Source organism: Oryctolagus cuniculus, chromosome 2 (genome assembly GCF_964237555.1).
Source record: "Oryctolagus cuniculus chromosome 2, mOryCun1.1, whole genome shotgun sequence".
Taxonomy (NCBI): domain Eukaryota; kingdom Metazoa; phylum Chordata; class Mammalia; order Lagomorpha; family Leporidae; genus Oryctolagus; species Oryctolagus cuniculus.
Genome location: NC_091433.1, coordinates 73,120,461 through 73,138,473, shown reverse-complemented (window position 1 = coordinate 73,138,473; position 18,013 = coordinate 73,120,461). Strand labels below are relative to the sequence as shown.

Sequence of the window (18,013 nt, the reverse complement as noted above, 5' to 3'; positions counted from 1 at the left end):
CTCTTTTTTAATTTTTTTATTACTACCAAACACTTAGTTCTATTTATATGATCACTTTACTCTGATCCCATCCATATGCTCTCTATAACACTTAGAATGCTATTTTTACCACCCAGCTTAAGGGGATTTGGGGTCCCATGGCAAGTTTTTAAGCTGTACCCTTAAAAGTAAGTCTGTAGGAATGTATGCAGAACTATACTGCTTTATACTTATAAACTTCATACATTTAATTCTTCTCAGATATAGAAAAAACAATGCTGAAATTTATATGGAAACATAGGAGATGCCGAATAGTTAGAGCAAGCTTATACAACAAAAGTAAAGCCAGAGGCATCACAATATCAGATTCCAAGACATACTACAGGGCAGTTATAATCAAAACAGCTTGGTACTGGTACAAAAACAGATGGATAGAACAACAGAACAGAATTAAAACACCAGTAATCAATCCAAGCATCTACAATGAACTTATCTTTGCCAAAGGAGCTAAAATCAATCCCTGGAGCAAGGACAGTCTCTTCAACAAATGCTGCTGCGAAAACTGGATCTCCACATGCAGAAGCATGAAGCAAGAATCCTACCTTCCACCTTTCACTAAAATCCACTCAAAATGAACTCAGACTTAAATCTACAACCCAACACCATAAAATTGTTAGAGGACATTTGGGAAACCCTACAAGACATTGGCAGAGACAGAGTTCTTGGAAAATACTCCAGAGGCACAGGCAATCAAAGCCAGAATAGACAAATGGGATTACATCAAAGTGAGAAGCTTCTGCACTGCAACAGAAACAATCAGCAAAGTGAAAAGGCAACCAACAGAATGGGAGAAAAAATTTACAAATTATACAACTGATAAGGATTAATAACCAGAATATATAAAGAGATCAAGAAAATCAACAACAACAGAACAAACAACCCAGTCAAGAAATGGTCAAAGGACTTAAACAGACGTTTTTCAAAAGAGGAATTCCAAACTGCCAACAGACACATGAAGAAATGCTCAGGATCACTAGCCGTCAGGAAAATGCACCTCAAAACCACAATGAGATTTCAACTTACCCTGGTTAGAACGGTTTTCAGACAGATATCAACAAATAACAAATGCTGGCAACGACGTGGGGGAAAAGGTACCCTTATCTGCTGTTGGTGGGAATGTAAGTTGGAAAGACACTGTGGAAGACAGTATGGAGATACCTCAGAAATCTGAATATAGACCTACCATATGACTCAGCCATCCCCTCCTGGGAATTTACCCAAGGGAAATGAAATGAGCATATGAAAGAGCTGTCTGCACCTCCATGTTTATTGCAGTTCAATTCACAATAGCAAAGACATGAAATCAACCCAAGTGCCTATCAACAGAAGACTGGTGAAAGAAATTATGAGATATGTACACCATGGAATACTACACACCAGTAAATAAAGATTTTCAACAAAATGGATAAAGCTGGAAAACATCATACTTAGTGAAATAAGCCAGTCTCTAAGGGACAAATACCATTTGTTCTCCCTGACCTGTGATAACTAATAGAGCACCAAAAAGGCAACCTGTAGAAGTGAAATTGACACTTTGAGATGCAATGACATTTGAGATGCAATGACAAGGCAAGTCCATGCCTTGACTGCTGGGGAAGTTTTTTCTACTTGTATTTTACCTACCTTTTTTTTTTCTTTCATGCTAATTGTTGAACTCTTTACTTAACATAGAGTTAACCGCGTGTTTATAAAGTTAATGGAAAATAGATCTTTGTTGAAAATAAGAGAATAAAAAAGGGAGTATGAGATGGAGGTCGAGCATGGAGGGAAGAATCACCATGACCCTAAAGGTGTAATTGTGAAATGTATGAAGTCTGTAACTGTAACCACAATACAGTCTTTAAAAGCAAAGGACACACAGTGACCTTAGGGAAAGTCACTGTGTACTTCCCCAAATGAACAGAAGGTGGCAATGTTTAATCTAAAATCCAGTTTCTCGGTATTTCTATTTTAAGGGCTCTATCATGATAATGCGCAAAAGGCTGCACACTCAGAGCAGGAAGTTTTAGTTTTACAATTAATAAATAGTCAAGAAGTTATCCTGGATCTATTATATATAATTTATATATTATTATATATTTCAACACATCATATAAAAACATTTATATATAGACAATGAAAAGGTAGCATTGAAAAAGTACTCTGTTTTCTAACACAGTATCATTTGCTACTTGATAATGTGAGCATCCTTTGATGCAGAGAAGTTCATAAATCAAACAAAAAGAATGCAGGCATACTTCAATTAACACCTGCTGTGTGCCAGACTTTGCATGGAATACACAGGTAAGAAAAAAGCTATTTCTACCATCCTTAGATGACTGAGTACAGAAAGGAAAGCACATAGGACCAAAGGGCAACAAACAATACCCACTGGGCCTGGGCAGGAGCTGGGTGGATATTAGCGAGACTGACAGTGACAGGAGTTGCATTCTAGAGTGATCCCTCACTCTTGGGCCTGTGCGTAGGGGAGTGCTTATCAGGAATGTGTCACCAGAGGGTGAAAGCTGGCTTCACTTTAATGATCTGGAAGGATGGGGTGGTGGAAGGTAGGGCATTCTAGATGAAGCACTGGGAAGAGAAGAGGTGGCAGGAAAAAAGCAACAGTGCAAAGGTTAGTGAGGCAACTGAGTCATGCAGAAGCTGCACATGGAATGGCAGGAGGGGAAGTCAGAAAGCATTTTGGGTCCTCTATCAACAGGTCCTCTGAAGAAATTCAGACTTTATCTGTAGCAATAGAAAGCAATGGAAGGATTGGGGCTGGCGCTGTGGCACAGTAGGTTAACACCCTGGCATCCCATATGGGCGCCGGTTCTAGACCTGGTTGCTCTACTTCCGATCCAGCTCTCTGATATGGCCTGGAATAGTAGTAGAATATGGCCCAACTTGGGACCCTGCACCCACATGGGAGACCCAGAAGAAGCTCCTGGCTCCGGATCGGCACAGCTCTGGCAAATGCAGCCAATTGGGGAGTGAACCATTGGATGGAAGACTCTCTCTCTCTCTCTCCCTCTCCCTCTCCCTCTCTGCCTCTCCTTTCTCTGTGTACCTCTTTCAAATAAAAAATAAATCTTAAAAAAAAAGCAATGGAAAGATTATGAACAGGTTTTGTTGAACATTTGAGGCTGATTTATTGAAAAGTCAGTGGTGATGAGAGGGAGGGTAGAGGTCAGCTCCACCATTGTGGGTCTTGCTTCTAGCCAGAGCCCTCACGTTAGACTGACAAACAGCAGGCCCTCAATGAAGACACTGACTGATAGAGCAAGTCGACAAATCACTAACAGATGGAAGTGAGGAGTGAGCAGTAAGGACTGGAAAGAAATAAAAGCAGATTCTCCCCTGAACTTAAATCAACCAGACTTATGAAAACTTAGTCTGTGTTGCTCTAGATACCTGTTACAGGCTAGCCTGGTCACTTATCTTTGCCCTGGAGTCTAAGGTTTCAGCAGCTGCACTTCACACCTGAATAACGGCAGGGTCTGATCTGATGTGGTTGAGAAATGATAGTAAAAGTTGATCTGGGCCACCCCCTAACACAGGATGTCAAATGATGGTCATTGTTCCCTCCTTTTGTCACCTGTTGAACTAAGAACCTTAACTTGTACAAACAAGAACATCTGAAATAACTGTACTCCTTGTAACTATTATCTACCGATGTGCTGGTCAAAATCTTCATTACCCAGCCCCTAAGGGATACCTTGCACACTACCAGATCATATTCAGACAGGAGATTTCCACTCAGCTTACTTTAAAATTCCAACCCCACAAAGGATGCAAAATGCTGTCTTCTTTCTCCCATTGCAGGCTATGGGGGCTGGTGATGGGTTTGCTATGGTCCTCCCACCCTCTCTCTCTCTCTCCTATGTAGGCAGAGGTGCAGAGGAGGGATAAGAAAGAGGTTAATTATCACTGCAAAGCTAGGCAAGGTTGCAGTTCTGTTTGCAGTGGCTGTCACTGCTTCTCTGGTTAAAAAGGTCTACATGCTGAATCTCCTAGAGCACAGATGTGGTGTTTTTTTTTTTTTTTTTTTTTTTAACAGGCACAGTGGACAGTGAGAGAGAGAGAGACAGAGAGAAAAGTCTTCCTTTGCCATTGGTTCACCCTCCAATGGTCGCCGCGGCTGGCGCACTGCGGCCGGCACACCGTGCTGATCCGAAGCCAGGAGCCAGCTGCTTCTCCTGGTCTCCCATGGGGTGCAAAGCCCAAGGACTTGGGCCATCCTCCACTGCACTCCCGGGCCACAGCAGAGAGCTGGCCTGGAAGAGGAGCAACCGGGACAGAATCCAGCGCCCCGACCGGGACTAGAACCCGGTGTGCCGGCACCGCAGGCGGAGGATTAGCCTAGTGAGCCCCGGCGCCGGCCTAGATGTGGGTTCTTGTAGGTAGGGAGAACACACTTCACTGACATGAGAGATCCATCTTGGTGTGACCCTATTCCAGTCCTCTCAGTGTTCCTTGCCAAATCACACCCACAGTCACTGCAGCTAAGGGCCCCAAGGGGCAAGCTCTCTGAGGAAGGTTCTGGTAAGATGGTTCATGTCCAACTTCCGTCACTGTCCCCAAACCCACAGGAAATGTCTCATCCATGGAGAGAGAGCACAGTGCTGCTGACTCCCTCCCTTTCTGCTTGTTGCCATGATGGCCACTGGCAGGCATGCTGCTTCTTTGACCAGGAAGTGAGATCTAGGTCCCCCTCTTTTAGAAACTAGGAATCTTTACAACTAACTTGCCCAGACATCTCCCTCATAGGATTCAGGAGGTAGAAACCATCAAATTGCCAATTCCAGAGAAACAGAAAAATATTCCATGTGACATCCTGTTATAGAACTAAAAATATCCTGAAATGGTGAAATCAGAAGCCATAGCCACAAGCAGTACTTGAAGAAGGAACAAAGCAAAAGGCTGCACATCAGCTGCAGTAGGTGCCAGCCTTCCCCACATCCCTTCTCCTCACACTTCAACACCTCCTCCGGAGCTGCTGATGCTCGGAGCCCCTCCAGGTCCTCTGGCCTCAGCCTGCTCTTGGATGAGCTCCTGGTGCCTTCCTCAGCACTGAGTCTCCAACTTTACTGGGCGTGCTTGCAGAGGTGGTCACCCTCTGAGCCTTAAAATGGAAACAAGGTTCTATTGAGATTTTTAGTGAACAGAAACAAACACACACACACACACACACACACACACACAAACAAAAACTTCACCATGGCCAGACAGAAGGAGCAGAGTCTCTGCAGTCAGATAAGCCTGGATTTGAGTGCATGCTGTGCCCTGTACTATGCGCCCTTGGGCGCATTGCTTAACTTCTTTAAATCTAAGCCTTTTTCCATGAAAAGAAAACAAAAGTCTCCTACTAATTTTCAAGAATTCTTAGGTGAGACAGTGCCTAGTGTTCTTACAAACTCACCATAATCCCACAACACATTAATGATAAAATCACAAGCAAGTCCGAAATAAAATTTCTATCCCTCATTTTACAACTACACAAATATTTCACCAACACCTTTTCCTATCATCTTAATGCACCAATGCCTGGCAGTAACATAGGACCACAAGGGCATATATATTTTTTGAACAGACAATGCAATACATGCTTGAGGATCTCACTGCTTTTGCTTTCCAGTAATGTGAATGTCAACAAGCAATTCAGAAGGTTTCCATCTAAACAGGTGGCTTTGGAGCATTCACGTGAAATTAGTCTCACTCCAAGGACAAGAATGATTTGGGTTGCCTCCTAACCCTCTCTCTTTAATTAAGCCTATGTGCAAACCTGGAAAGTGTCCATCTGCCATTGTCCACACTTTGTATGGCAAACATTGCCACAGTCTCCTAGCTACCTAAGGAGCCTGACACATTATGAAACAAAAATCCACACACATTATCTTTCAAGAAATGAAAGCTCTGTGCAAACAGTTTAAAATGCACGTGGAGTGCATATGCATGGTTAAATACAAGAACAGGGCATGACTTGTATGAGACCCCAATTTTCTTTAATGGATTAGCGTCAAACTCCTTATCGCTGTGTGTAAACACACTTAGTGCTAAATATACCCATCAAATGAAGTCCCCTGGATTAATTTATTTCAAATATGGAGTATGGTTGGCTCTACGCTGCCGCACTTCCTAGAAGCCTTACATAACGTTGTACACATGTTGATCATTGCCCTGAATGTGGCAGGTTCATTGGCTTGACTTCATTTAAATCTGGAAAAACAGGATAGCAAAGTCCCTGTCTTTTCCTCCTCTCTGTTCTTCAGTTTATCTACCTAAGAAGTAGACATTATCTATGGATATTAGTAAATTCAAAACTGCTCCACCTTACTTAACGCAAATGGTCAGTGAAGAGTAGGGCAGGCAGTGAACTCAAGAAAGATGGAGTTTTAACCTCAAGAGCCAGAGAGAAAAGCACACATCAAAAAGGAACTATCAAAGATTTCCTGGCATCTTTCAAGTGAAAACATTCACACAGAGAAGCTATTTTTTCCACTTTAAAGTTTTACCTGTGTTGTAATTTGGGAATTCATTTTAAAGTATGTGATCGCTTACACAAAATCTATTAGAATGTGAATGTGATGTGGCTATGCTATGAGGAGGTCTTCAAAACTGCATATTATAAAAAAAACTATGCATGGACTTAACAGTTTTTACACCGAAATAACTTTCAGTGCTACTTTTCCATGAACTTTTTGAAGCCCCCATGGATGTTTCACTGTCCACCTCTACTTCTGACTCCTAACCTGGCATCTAAGAGTAACTGCACTCTCACTACTCCACACCGACCACGATGGTCAGAAGTTGACGGGTCTGTTCCGAGGCCAAGCATATGAGCCGGGCACTGATCTTACATTAGGGAAGTATCACAGTAAAAGGTCCAGAGCATAAAGCACTATTTGGTGAAATGAGCCTCAGAAGTAGTGAAGGTGACTTGTACTGAGCACCAGAACAAGTGTAGAATCCAGTTCTCATTATTCACATCATCATGAGTACAGACCATGTCTATAATTACCTATTCTATTCCTAACAATGTATATACTTTAGGTGTATATACTTTATTTCCTCATTTTTAAATAGCTTCATTGACGTATAGCTCACTTGTCATACAACTTATTTAAAATGCACAGTCCACAAACATGTAAATATGGCAAGAGGTTAAGAGTAAGATCAACCTGGTTTATGCTTTGATGCCTAGATCTGTTATTTTCTATTGGTTGCTTTATTCAGTTAGAAAAAGAACACATGCATAATTATAAAATAATATTTTTCTAACAGTGGAAAAATAGAAAATTCTCCTCCTTTCCAAATCCTAATTCCTTCTCCAAAGAATTTAGCAGCTTAGTGTTTTCCCTTCTAGATCTTTTTCTATACGTTTTTACATTCTAAAGTTTCTATATAAATATGAAACTGTACATATCACATTGTGCCTTTTTAAATTATATACTGTTATGTTCTAAGTTACAGAAATAGATCACTATAAGTTACACTTGAAAAAGTTAGCTGAATATCTCCCAAAAATTGAGCTGCTGGAGCTCTACAGCATACCCCCTATTGCCAGAGGAGAAAGGGTTGTTTTAGAACTGAGTCAAACATTAACTTTGTGTATCTAGAAAAGCAGTCTCCAAAATAAAAACCCACTCACTTATCATGTGCCACTATGTGCCTGGCACAGTGTTAGCATACAAAAGGTTCCTGCTCTAATGGTCCCAGGAGCTCAGGGCCGCTAAGCGCCAATGATCATGGTTGGTTATTAGGCTTCGCCCTGTCTCCAGCTTCATGACTCAGAGCTGCAGAGCCATGCATCATCAGATGCCAACACTTACTTTAGGCCGAGTGTCCACAACATAAATGAAGTCACTTCCGGGATTGGCTTTCCTGATGGCCTGCAGCATTTGCTCGTCCTCCAAGCACCGAGCGCTGAAGCCAGACAGAGGCTGGCTGCTCCTGCAGATGGAGGCCTAGGGGGAGAGGCCACAGCAACACAGCATCATCAGGCGACTGTTCCCACCAGAGACCCTCAAGTTCTATCTCCAAGACAAAGAGGCCCCTGGATCACTTACACCACACAAAGTCCTATGAAAATATGATAATGTTTTCTGGAAATTAAGGTTTATTTTTAATTCAGGTCAAAGAGACTACAACTTGGGCAAGCAGTACAAAAAGCAACTAGGAATGTGTAAAGATGTTTAGATAGGAATCACATTATGAAACTTAAAGCCATTTAAATAACCTACTTTCTTTTTCCCTGGTATTATTTCATTTTCCTGCTCAAAGTAGAAATACAAAATAAATAACTATGCTTCCAAAACTTGCAGAATACTATTAAGGATAAGAATAATAAAATATTACTTTTTCAATGCTTTTCATTATTTCTTTTTACTAGCTCATTAAAAATGATCACAAATACCAAAAATGGGAATATTCACAATAATGGAAACCCAAGTTGATGCCAGGCTTGGTGCCTAAGGACAGTAGGTATATACCTAGGCTGACTCAATTTGCACAGAAACAAAGGTTTTCTTTGCAATCAACCTGCATTCTCTCCTGCGGTATCCCTACCTGCAATTTAACAGAATACAGTGGGATTTTGCTATCTGTACATTTCTACACCACGGACTGAAACTCTGTAGAAACAGCAATTAACTTTACTAAATATGTACAGACTTCTTTCCTTTGCCTGTATTACAGGGTAACAACAATGCACATAGCATTCACATTACATTAGGTATAAAAGGTATTCCAGGGCTGATTTAAAATAAATCCAACTGTGCATGTAGGTTATATGCACATACTACACCACTTTATACAAGGAACTTGAGCAATAGTGTATTTTGGTCTCTGTGGCAGAGGAGTTTCCTAGAGCCAATCCCTGAAGGATACTTGTATACTTGAGGGACAAATGTAGGTTGCATTGGTAGATGATATATAGAACAGCATAAACATTTCCATGAGTTATGAATAGGTTAGTGTAGATACAACTTTGCAGCTATAAACTTTTGCTTTGGAGTATGCATTTGCCACAGGGGTTAAGGTGCCATTTCGGACATCAGCATCCCCTAACAGAAAATCTGGGGTTGAGTCCCAGCTCTACTCCTGATTCCAGCTTCCTACTAATGTGTAACCTAGGAGGCAGAAGGTGACAGGGCTTATGGAGGGGTCCCTGCTACCCATATTGAAGACCTGGATTGAGTTCCCAGAGTTCCCATATCCTAGCTTCAGCCTGGCCTCCCTAGATGTTGTGGGCATTTGAAGAATAAACCAACAAATGGGAGATCTCCCTGTTTATGTTTTATGTCAAAATGCATTTATGGCTTTGGACTTTAACATTTAAATTAAACACAAATTGCCCAATAAATACATGAATTGGAGTGGGCACTTAGCTTAGCGGTCAAGACACCTGTGTTCCATCTCAGCATATATGAGTTTGATTCCTGGCTCCAGGTCCTGATGCCAGCTCCCTGATAAAGTAACCCTGAGGGCAGCAGTGATGGCTCAAGTACTTGAGTCCCTGACACCCACATGGGAGTCCTTTATTGAGTTCCTGGCTCCCAGCTTTGGCCTGGTCAAGTGCTGGCTATTGTGGGCATTTGGGGAGTATACCAGTGGATCAGAGTTCCCCGTCTCCGTGCCTCTAAATTAAATGGATAATTAAAAAAACATGAATGACTCAAAGAACCTACATAGAGGCTATAAGCCCACTATGTAAGAAGATGGAGACAACAAGGGCCAGGAAGGAAGGGAACCCCTCTGGATAGGTAGGCAAGGAAAAGTTGACCAAAAACAGTTGGGTCGTTCAAGGTTTTATTCAAGAAGGAGCAACCCAGCTCAAAGTCCAATCAGAGCTCAACTATCCTTAACGCCCAACACAGGTCAACCTAGCAAGGGTGTGGGTTTTTCTTGAAAAATGTGAGCTTCAGTGCTCTTCACTGGAGAGGGCAGGGATGTTTCTCACTAGCTATGAGGCAGAGAATCATGGAGTGGCTAGACATTACCTGGGCAACCATCTATAGGCTCCAGGATGATTCTGTAGTAGAAAGGGGCAATTATAGAGAAGGCTCAAGGACATCCAGAGGGCCGTACTGTGGCACAGCAGGTAAAGCCTCTGCCTGCCTCACTGGAATCCCATATGGGCATCAGTTCACGTCCTGGCTGTTCCTCTTCTGATCCAGATCTCTGCTATAGCCTTGGAAAGCAGCAGAAGATGGCCCAAGTCCTTGGGCCCCTGTACCCACATGGGAGTCCCAGAAGAAACTCTTACCTCCTGGCTTTGCATTGGCCCAGCTCTGGGCATTGCAGTCATTTGGGGAGTGAAGCAGCAGATAGAAGATTTTTCTCTCCCTGTAAATCTACCTCTCAGATAAATGAATAAAATCTTTTTTTAAAAAAAATATATATATTTATTTATTTATTTGAAAGTCAGAGTTACAGAGAGAGAGAGAGGGAGGGAGGGAGAGGGAGGGAGAGGGAGAAAGGGGGGGGAGGAGGGAGGGAGGGAGGTCTTGCATCTGCTAGTTCACTCCCCCATTGGCTGCAATGGCCAGAACTGCACCGATCTGAAGCCAGAAGCCAGGAGCTTCTTCCAGGTTTCCCATGCAAGTTCAGGGCTCCAGGACTTGGGTCCTACTCTGCTGCTTTCCCAGGCCATAGCAGAGAGCGGGATCAGAAGTGGAGCAGCTGGGTCTCGAACTGGTGCCCATATGGGATGCCAGTGCTTCAGGCCAAGGCGTTAACCTGCTGTGCCACAGCGCCAGCCCCATGAACAAAATATTAAAAAAAAAAAAAAAGGAAAAAGGACATCCAGGCCTGCAACCAGGTTCAGAATTCAGAAGAGCAGTGCAGAGGGAGTGCAGAGTAAAGCAAAGGGGTAGCAGAATCACCCCATAGCTGTTCAATTCTTGAGCAGTAAGATGGACAAAAGGACCTGAAGATCTGATCAGGGAGAGGTCAGCAGGCAGGGGTGGGGTCCAGGAGCAAGGTGAAGTGATGGTGGGCCCCAGGGTGTTCCTGCAGGCAAAGACAGGGAGGTGCAAAAGGCAGGCTGCATCTGCTGGATAGAAAGCAAGTTGCCCAGATGGCTTGTGCCATCTCTGCTTCCTTTGATACTTTAAGGGTGGCCCCAGCTGCTCCTCTTCTGATCCAGCTCTCTGCTATGTCCTGGCAAAGCAGTGGAAGATGGCCCAAGTCCTTGGGCCCCTGCACCCACATGAGAGACCCAGAAGAAGCTCCTGGCTCCTGGCTTTGGAGCGGTGCAGCTCTGGCCGTTGCGGCCAACTGGGGAGTGAACCAGCGGATGGAAGACTTCTCTCTCTCCCTCTCCCTCTCTCTGTAACTCTTTCAAATAAATAAAATAAACCTTTTTAAAAAAGACATAATTACAAAACCATGTATGATAACAACTGGAACAAAGAGAACTGTATACCGTCAGCTGGAACAAAGAGAACTGTATACCGTCAGCCAGGACATTTACTTTGAAGTATCCTTAACAGGACTTCAGGTCCATAAAATGATACATGTCGCAAGTCTCTCTGCCCAACATTAGCCAAATCATCTCACCATCAAAATCTAAGTGCAGGGGCCGGCATTATGGTTCATGGGATTAAGCTGCCTCTTGGGACACTGGCACCCCATAACAAACTAGCAGTTTGAATCCCACATTCAAGTGCTGTCTGCTCTGCTTCCGATTCAGCTCCTTGCTAATGCACCTGAGAAGGCAACTAATGATGGCTCACGTACTTGGGCCCCTTCCACCCATGTCAGAGACCAGAATGGAGATCCTGGCTCCTGGCTTTACCCTGGCCCAGCCCTAGCTCTTGCTACTATTTGGGCAATGAATCAACAGATGCAAGATCACACTCTCTGTGTCTCTCCCTTTTTGTCACTCTGCATTTCAAATACATTAATAAATCTTTTTTAAAAATCTTGAGTCCCTTTGGTAACGATATGTGAAGAATAGAATTTTAACTATAAAACAGTGCATTTATCCATAAGCAAAAGATCTATTGGAGTAGGAATATTTACTCTTAAGTCTAAAATATCTAAATTCATCAAAAAGAACAGGAAATCTGAGTTCTGTACCTGTTGGCTTTCATGGAAGACATTTGTTTTTTATATAGATTTTGAGGAATGATCATGGCATGTAAAACCACTTTGGTATTTTGTGTATTTCAATTAACCTCATAAATAACCATTGGTAATAGTATTTCCTTTTATCAAAAGCCCCAGTCAAGTGAGTAGCATTTATACAATCCATCTCTATATTAAAATGTAAACATTGTTGTGAAACACACATTTGATCATTATGCTACCTGCAAATACAGACTTTAGCTCCAGGGGTGAGAGGCTGAGTGGGTGGTGAGTGCATGCCCATTAAGCATTGGGGGCCACCAGATCATGTGGGAGTGCTTGAAAACTACAAGGCAGATGCTTTTTTTCTATATTTTAACAGCTAAAATTTAAAGTACTTTCTGCTCTACAACCTTAAAGACAGGAAACAAATTATTTGAGTAAGTAACTAGTTGCTGTATGGATTCACTTTCAGACCTGGAGGCCAAGTGAAGAAACAGCAGTGGAGGGATGGCCTTTGGCCTAGAGGTTAGGATGATGCCTGTGTCCCATGTTCGAGTGCAAGGGTTCAAGTCTCAGCTCCTCTCCCAATTCCATGATTCCACTCTGGCTTCCTGCTATGCACACCAGAGAGGCAGCAGGTGTGTTTCCACTAGCTGAGTTCCTGCCACTGATTTGGGAAGCCTGGCTTGAGTCCCTGGTTCCCAACTTTGGTCTAGCCCAGACCTGGCAGTATGGGCATTTGTGGAATGAACAATCCAATGGGGGAGCTTGCGCTCTCTTTCACTCTTTCTCGCCCCTTCTCTCTGCAAGTCAAATAAAAACTAAAAATACCAACAGTACTTGACACCAAGAGTGGAATGATGGAGGTATGAGGTCTGCTGACCTGTGAGGTCTAGTTGCTAAAAATTCCATCCTTTCTAAGGCATCACACATTTGCTCCTTATAATACATTTACAAAAAAGTTTCCTTTTCTCAAGAACATGGAAAATGAGGTCAAGGATCAGCGTTTAGCCTAGTAGCTAAGAAGCTGGTTAGGATATTCACATCCATATTGGAGTGCATGATTCTGGCTCTGGTTCCCAATTAGTTCCCAATTAAAAACATTCCAGCCTCCTGTTAATTTAGATCCTGAGAGGCATCATGTGATGGCTCATGTAGTTGAGTGCCTGCCACAACCCCTGTGGAAGACCTGGATCAGATTCCTGGCTTCTGACTCTGGCCTTGACGCAGCCCCATGGCTATTTTGAGCATTTGAGGAGTGAATCAGTGCAGGGGAGCTCTGGTTCCTTCTCGCGCTCTCTCTCTCTCCTGCTGTCGCTCTGCCTTTCAAATAAATAAATAACTTTCCAAAAGAGGATAATTGGATGTTATGCTCACTTTTTTCCTTAAATTATTGGTAAAATTTTTGATTAATGTAATATTTTTACTTTATTTTGCAGTACATTGCAGTATTTTAACACACATACACAGAATAAATCAGTCAAACCAGGCAACCAGCCTATGTTTCCATATCTCTGTTGTGTGCTTGCAGCCTACCAGCTGCTCCAATCTTTCGGGTAGTTTTATAAAAAATATTATTGTAAACTATAGTCACTTCAGCATGCTACAGAACACAAGAACTTATTATTTCTGATTGTCCTTTGGTAGCTGTTAACTAGCCTCTTCTATTCCCCCTTTTCGTACCCTTCTCAACTTCTAGTAATCACTAATTTAAGTTCAGATTGACTTCTCTTTTAACAGCATTCCAGTTAATAGATGGGCACATATGAAGACTGGTGTGGTGGTACAGGATGTTAAGCCTTCTCCTGTTATGCCAGTATCCCATATAGGAGTGCTACTTCGAGTCCTAGTTGTGATATTTATCCTTCTTACTGTGTCTGCTTATTTCGTTTAATGTAACATTCTCCACTTCCATTCATTTTGCTATAAATGTCAGGGATTCATTCTTTTTATGTTATGACTGAATAATATCCCATTATGTATACACGCTGTATTTTATTTATTCACACATCATTAGATATCTATGTTGATTCCCTATTTTGGCTACCGTGAATAGTGCTGGAATGTGGATAGTGTAGGTGTCTTTTTCATATGCCGGTTTCATTTAATTCAAATATATTCCCAAAAGTGGATAGCTGGGTCATATGGTAGATCTATTTCTAGTTTTTTGAGGATTTCTGAATTGTTCTCCACAATGGCTAAACTATTTTACATTCTCACCAACAGTGTATAAGGCTTCCCTTTTCTCTACATCTTTATCATCATTTATTTTATGTCTTTTTGATAACAGCCATAAAAGCTAACTAGAGTGAAATGGCACCTCATTATGGCTGAAATTTGAAGTTTACCTTTTCTTTTTTTAATAAACTGATTGGCAATGTTATTTTCTGATGTTTAGAAGACAGATCTATACTTTTTTTTTAAAGATTTACTTTATTTATTTGACAGGCAGAGTTATAGAGAAAGATATATATATATATAGAGAGAGAAAAATTGACCTTCCATCTTCTGGTTCACTCTTCAAATGGCCGCAATGGCCAGGACTGGGCTGGGCCAAAGCAAGCAGCCAGGAGCTTTTTCCAGGTCTCCCATGTGGGTGCAGGGAACCAAGTACTTGGGCCATCTTCCATTGCTTTCCAAGGCACACTAGTAGGGAGCTAGATGGCAAGTAGAGCAGCTGGAACTTGAACTGGCACCTCATATGGGATGCAGGAACTGCAGGGAGCAGCTTAACCCACTATGTCCCAACAGTGAACCCTGAGGTTTATTTATATCTAGTGATATCGAGCATTTTTTCAGGTAATTTTTGCCATTTGTACTTGACTTTTTTTGAAGATTTATTTGAAAGTCAGAATGACAGAGAGGAAGAGAAAAAGGGAGAGAGATCTTCCATCACTATTTCACTCCCCAAATGGCTGCAACAACTGAGCCAGGCCAAAAGTCAGGAGTTAGGAACTCCATCCAGGTTTCCCACATGGATGGCAGGGGCCTAGTACTTAGGACATCATTCACTGCCTTCAGGCACATTAACAGGAAGCTGGATCAGAAGCAGAACAACTAGGACTCGAACTAGCACTCCTATATGGGATACTGGCGTAACAGGAGAAGGCTTAACATCCTGTACCACCACACCAGTCTTCATATGTGCCCATCTATTAACTGGAATGCTGTTTTTTCCCATGCTCATTTTCTTAATACCCTGCTGTTAGGGTTTGAACAGAACTCACTCCCTAGATTCATGTAGATGTTTAAACCCCAAAATCTTACATTAAGGGTTAATGAATTAATTAATGTTAATGATTGGGGGCCAGCGCCGTGGCGCACTAGGTTAATCCTCCGCCTGCGGTGCTGGCATCCCATATGGGTACTGGTTCTAGTCCCGGTTGCTCCTCTTTCAGTCCAGCTCTCTGCTGTGCCTGGGAAAGCAGTAGAAGATGGCCCAAGTACTAGGGCCCCTGCACCCGCATGGGAGACAGAGAAGAAGCACCTGGCTCCTGGCTTCGGATTGGCACAGCTAGGGCCATAGTGGCCATTTGGGGGGTGAACCACTGGAAGGAAGACCTTTCTTTCTGTCTTTCCCTCTCTCTGTCTGTAACTCTACCTCTCAAATAAATAAAAAATCTTTAAAAAAATGTTAATGATTGATGAATTAGGGTGGAGACTTGATCCAATTATCATGGCTGAAGGCATGACCTGTGGGAAGTGATTGGACTGGATTAGCCTGCTGGGTTGGTGCCACATGATTGAATCCTGAGGGCTTTATAAGGAAGGACCATACGGAGGGTGGTGGAAGAGCGGCTTCTTACCATCTCTCTGCTTCAGAGATCACCCTGTGATCCTTCCTCTGCACATGATCTGCCACTGACAGCCTCCCCTAGACTCTAGCCTAACAGGGGCTGCCCAGTATTGAACTGTGATTCTCAAAAATGTGAGCCAGCAGAAACCTTCTTCCCTCCTATGTAGCTTCTCTCTGATATTTTAGTTAAAGTAATCAAGAGCTGACTAATATACTGCCCATCCCATGTCAGAGACAACAATATAAGATCTTCCCTTGCTTTCCTGGATTCTTCCTCCACTCTCTTACTTACTTATCAGTAAATGTTATAAAAAATGTGAAAATTACTAGGATCCTAATTTCAAGTCCAACACCATGAAACTCCCTGTGCCTATTAATTCCATGTTTAGAGGAGGAGGAGGTAGAGGTGGGGGGTAGGGGAGAGGGAAGAGAAATAGAGGGAAGAAAAGGTAAGGGGGAGTGGAAGGGGAGGACAGGGAGTAGCAGGAGGAGGGGGAAGAGGAAGGAGATGATGTTTCACACTGTCATTTGCATCTAATGACTACTCTAGTTCTGTGCACACTGAAACATATTTGGAATCAATAATACAGCATATCAATAAAACACTTTCTTTAGACTATTTTGGGGCTAGGCAAAGACCACAAGCATTGAGTGTAACTTAAAATGAGACAATTCGTATTCCTTCAATTAACAGAATTAAAACCACTGATATTTGCCTTCAAAGGTGGCAACACAGAAGTATATATGCTTACCATCGTGAAGCTAGCATTGCTCAAGATATTTTTGGACCCTTCTTTAGAATCTGATTCAGTTACTGCTCTTCTGGCTCCAGAGGCAAGCAGGTGCACATAGAGTCACATAAACACACATATCTCTCTCAATTGTGTGTAGCCCTAGTTAGCTTTGAGCTCAGAATCATATTATCTAGCTTGAAAAACAAACTTTTCTCATCTGGCTGGAGCCAAATAACTTCCAACATGGATTGCAGAGATCATTCTTATTTCTCCAAAACAGTTTTATTGTCCTCCACAGAAATGGAACTCTGACTTTTTAGTTGTCTATGACTAACCTTAGATTGTATTTTTTCGCCTACCCTGCGCATCTCTGATGAAAGGGGTGTGAGCAGGTGCATCTCAGGGCAGTTCCTGGGAACCTTCCTCACCAAGCTGGGAGCAGAGGACACCTTAGCCTCTCCTTCACATGCTGTCTGGAGTGTGCAGGTGATGACAGGTACTAACATCATAGCTTCTATACACAGAAGAGCGCCAAACCCTTCAAATGGCACAGCAGAAAGGGGGAAGGAGCTTGGGTCCCCGAGCACTGAGGGACAGCCAGGACAACAGGCCCAAGCTGCCAACCTGAGGAGTTCTATGTGAGAGACAATAAAGTTCTATGTTGCTAAAGCCACTATTACTTAGGGTTTCTGTAAGTTACAGACTAACTCAATTCTAGCTTTTACAAGTAATATTTTAAAAATAAAACCCACTCTCTCCACAAATAAACATTTTTAAATACTGAGGATACTCAGAAGAACGTGTCACTTAGAACAAAGGAAACAGTATGCCACAGACTTCAGGGCTTTTCTCGAACAGGCAAGAACAAGGGGTCTCCAGTACTAGCCGATTGTGCATAGGGCTTTTCAAGGGCACTGCTTGGGTGAGGACAATATTCACTTGGATGATTACATTTAATATTTTCTGTATCTAGCCCATTACTTGTCAAATTAACATGGAAGGTTAACTTCTACATGGAGTAAAAGCTGAGACTTACATGGTTGTCTTTATAGTAGTAAGAAAGGGCCGGAAATCGCCGTCTGCTCCGGAATTTGGAACTCCCCAGTATGATGTGTGCTGTGGCTGATTTGGGAACATACAGTTCAGTAGGATAAGAGTCACAAACCTGTCAAGAGAAAATACAAAGGGATTTTTAGGAAATCCAGTACTACTTTGTAGACTGCCATCAGAAATTCCATTTCATGATATATTAAGGTTACAGATTTGAGTTTTCAAAGTCAAGTTATGGAGCAGAAGATCTGGAAGAAACCCAAAGTTAGAGGAATAGTTCTGTGTATTCATTCAGAACGAAAGTAGGAAACTCATTAGCATCCTGTTCTTGTGCATTGCTCTT

At 42.5% G+C, this 18,013-nt stretch overlaps 1 protein-coding gene across 3 annotated transcripts in view; it reads right to left on the bottom strand.

Annotated features, from left to right (window-relative positions):
- Positions 1-18,013, bottom strand: part of MTMR7 (myotubularin related protein 7) — a 130,133-nt gene that overhangs the window by 36,408 nt on the left and 75,712 nt on the right. For all 3 annotated transcript variants that reach the window (XR_011386326.1, XM_051842594.2, XM_002709345.5), the window contains exons 5-6: positions 17,657-17,785; positions 7,848-7,982 (exon numbers count right to left, since the gene is read on the bottom strand). Coding sequence is in view for 2 of the 3 variants with exons in the window: in XM_051842594.2 (XP_051698554.1) it covers positions 7,848-7,982; positions 17,657-17,785 (264 nt within the window). In the remaining variant the exon portion in view is untranslated. The remainder of the gene's footprint in view (positions 1-7,847; positions 7,983-17,656; positions 17,786-18,013) is intronic.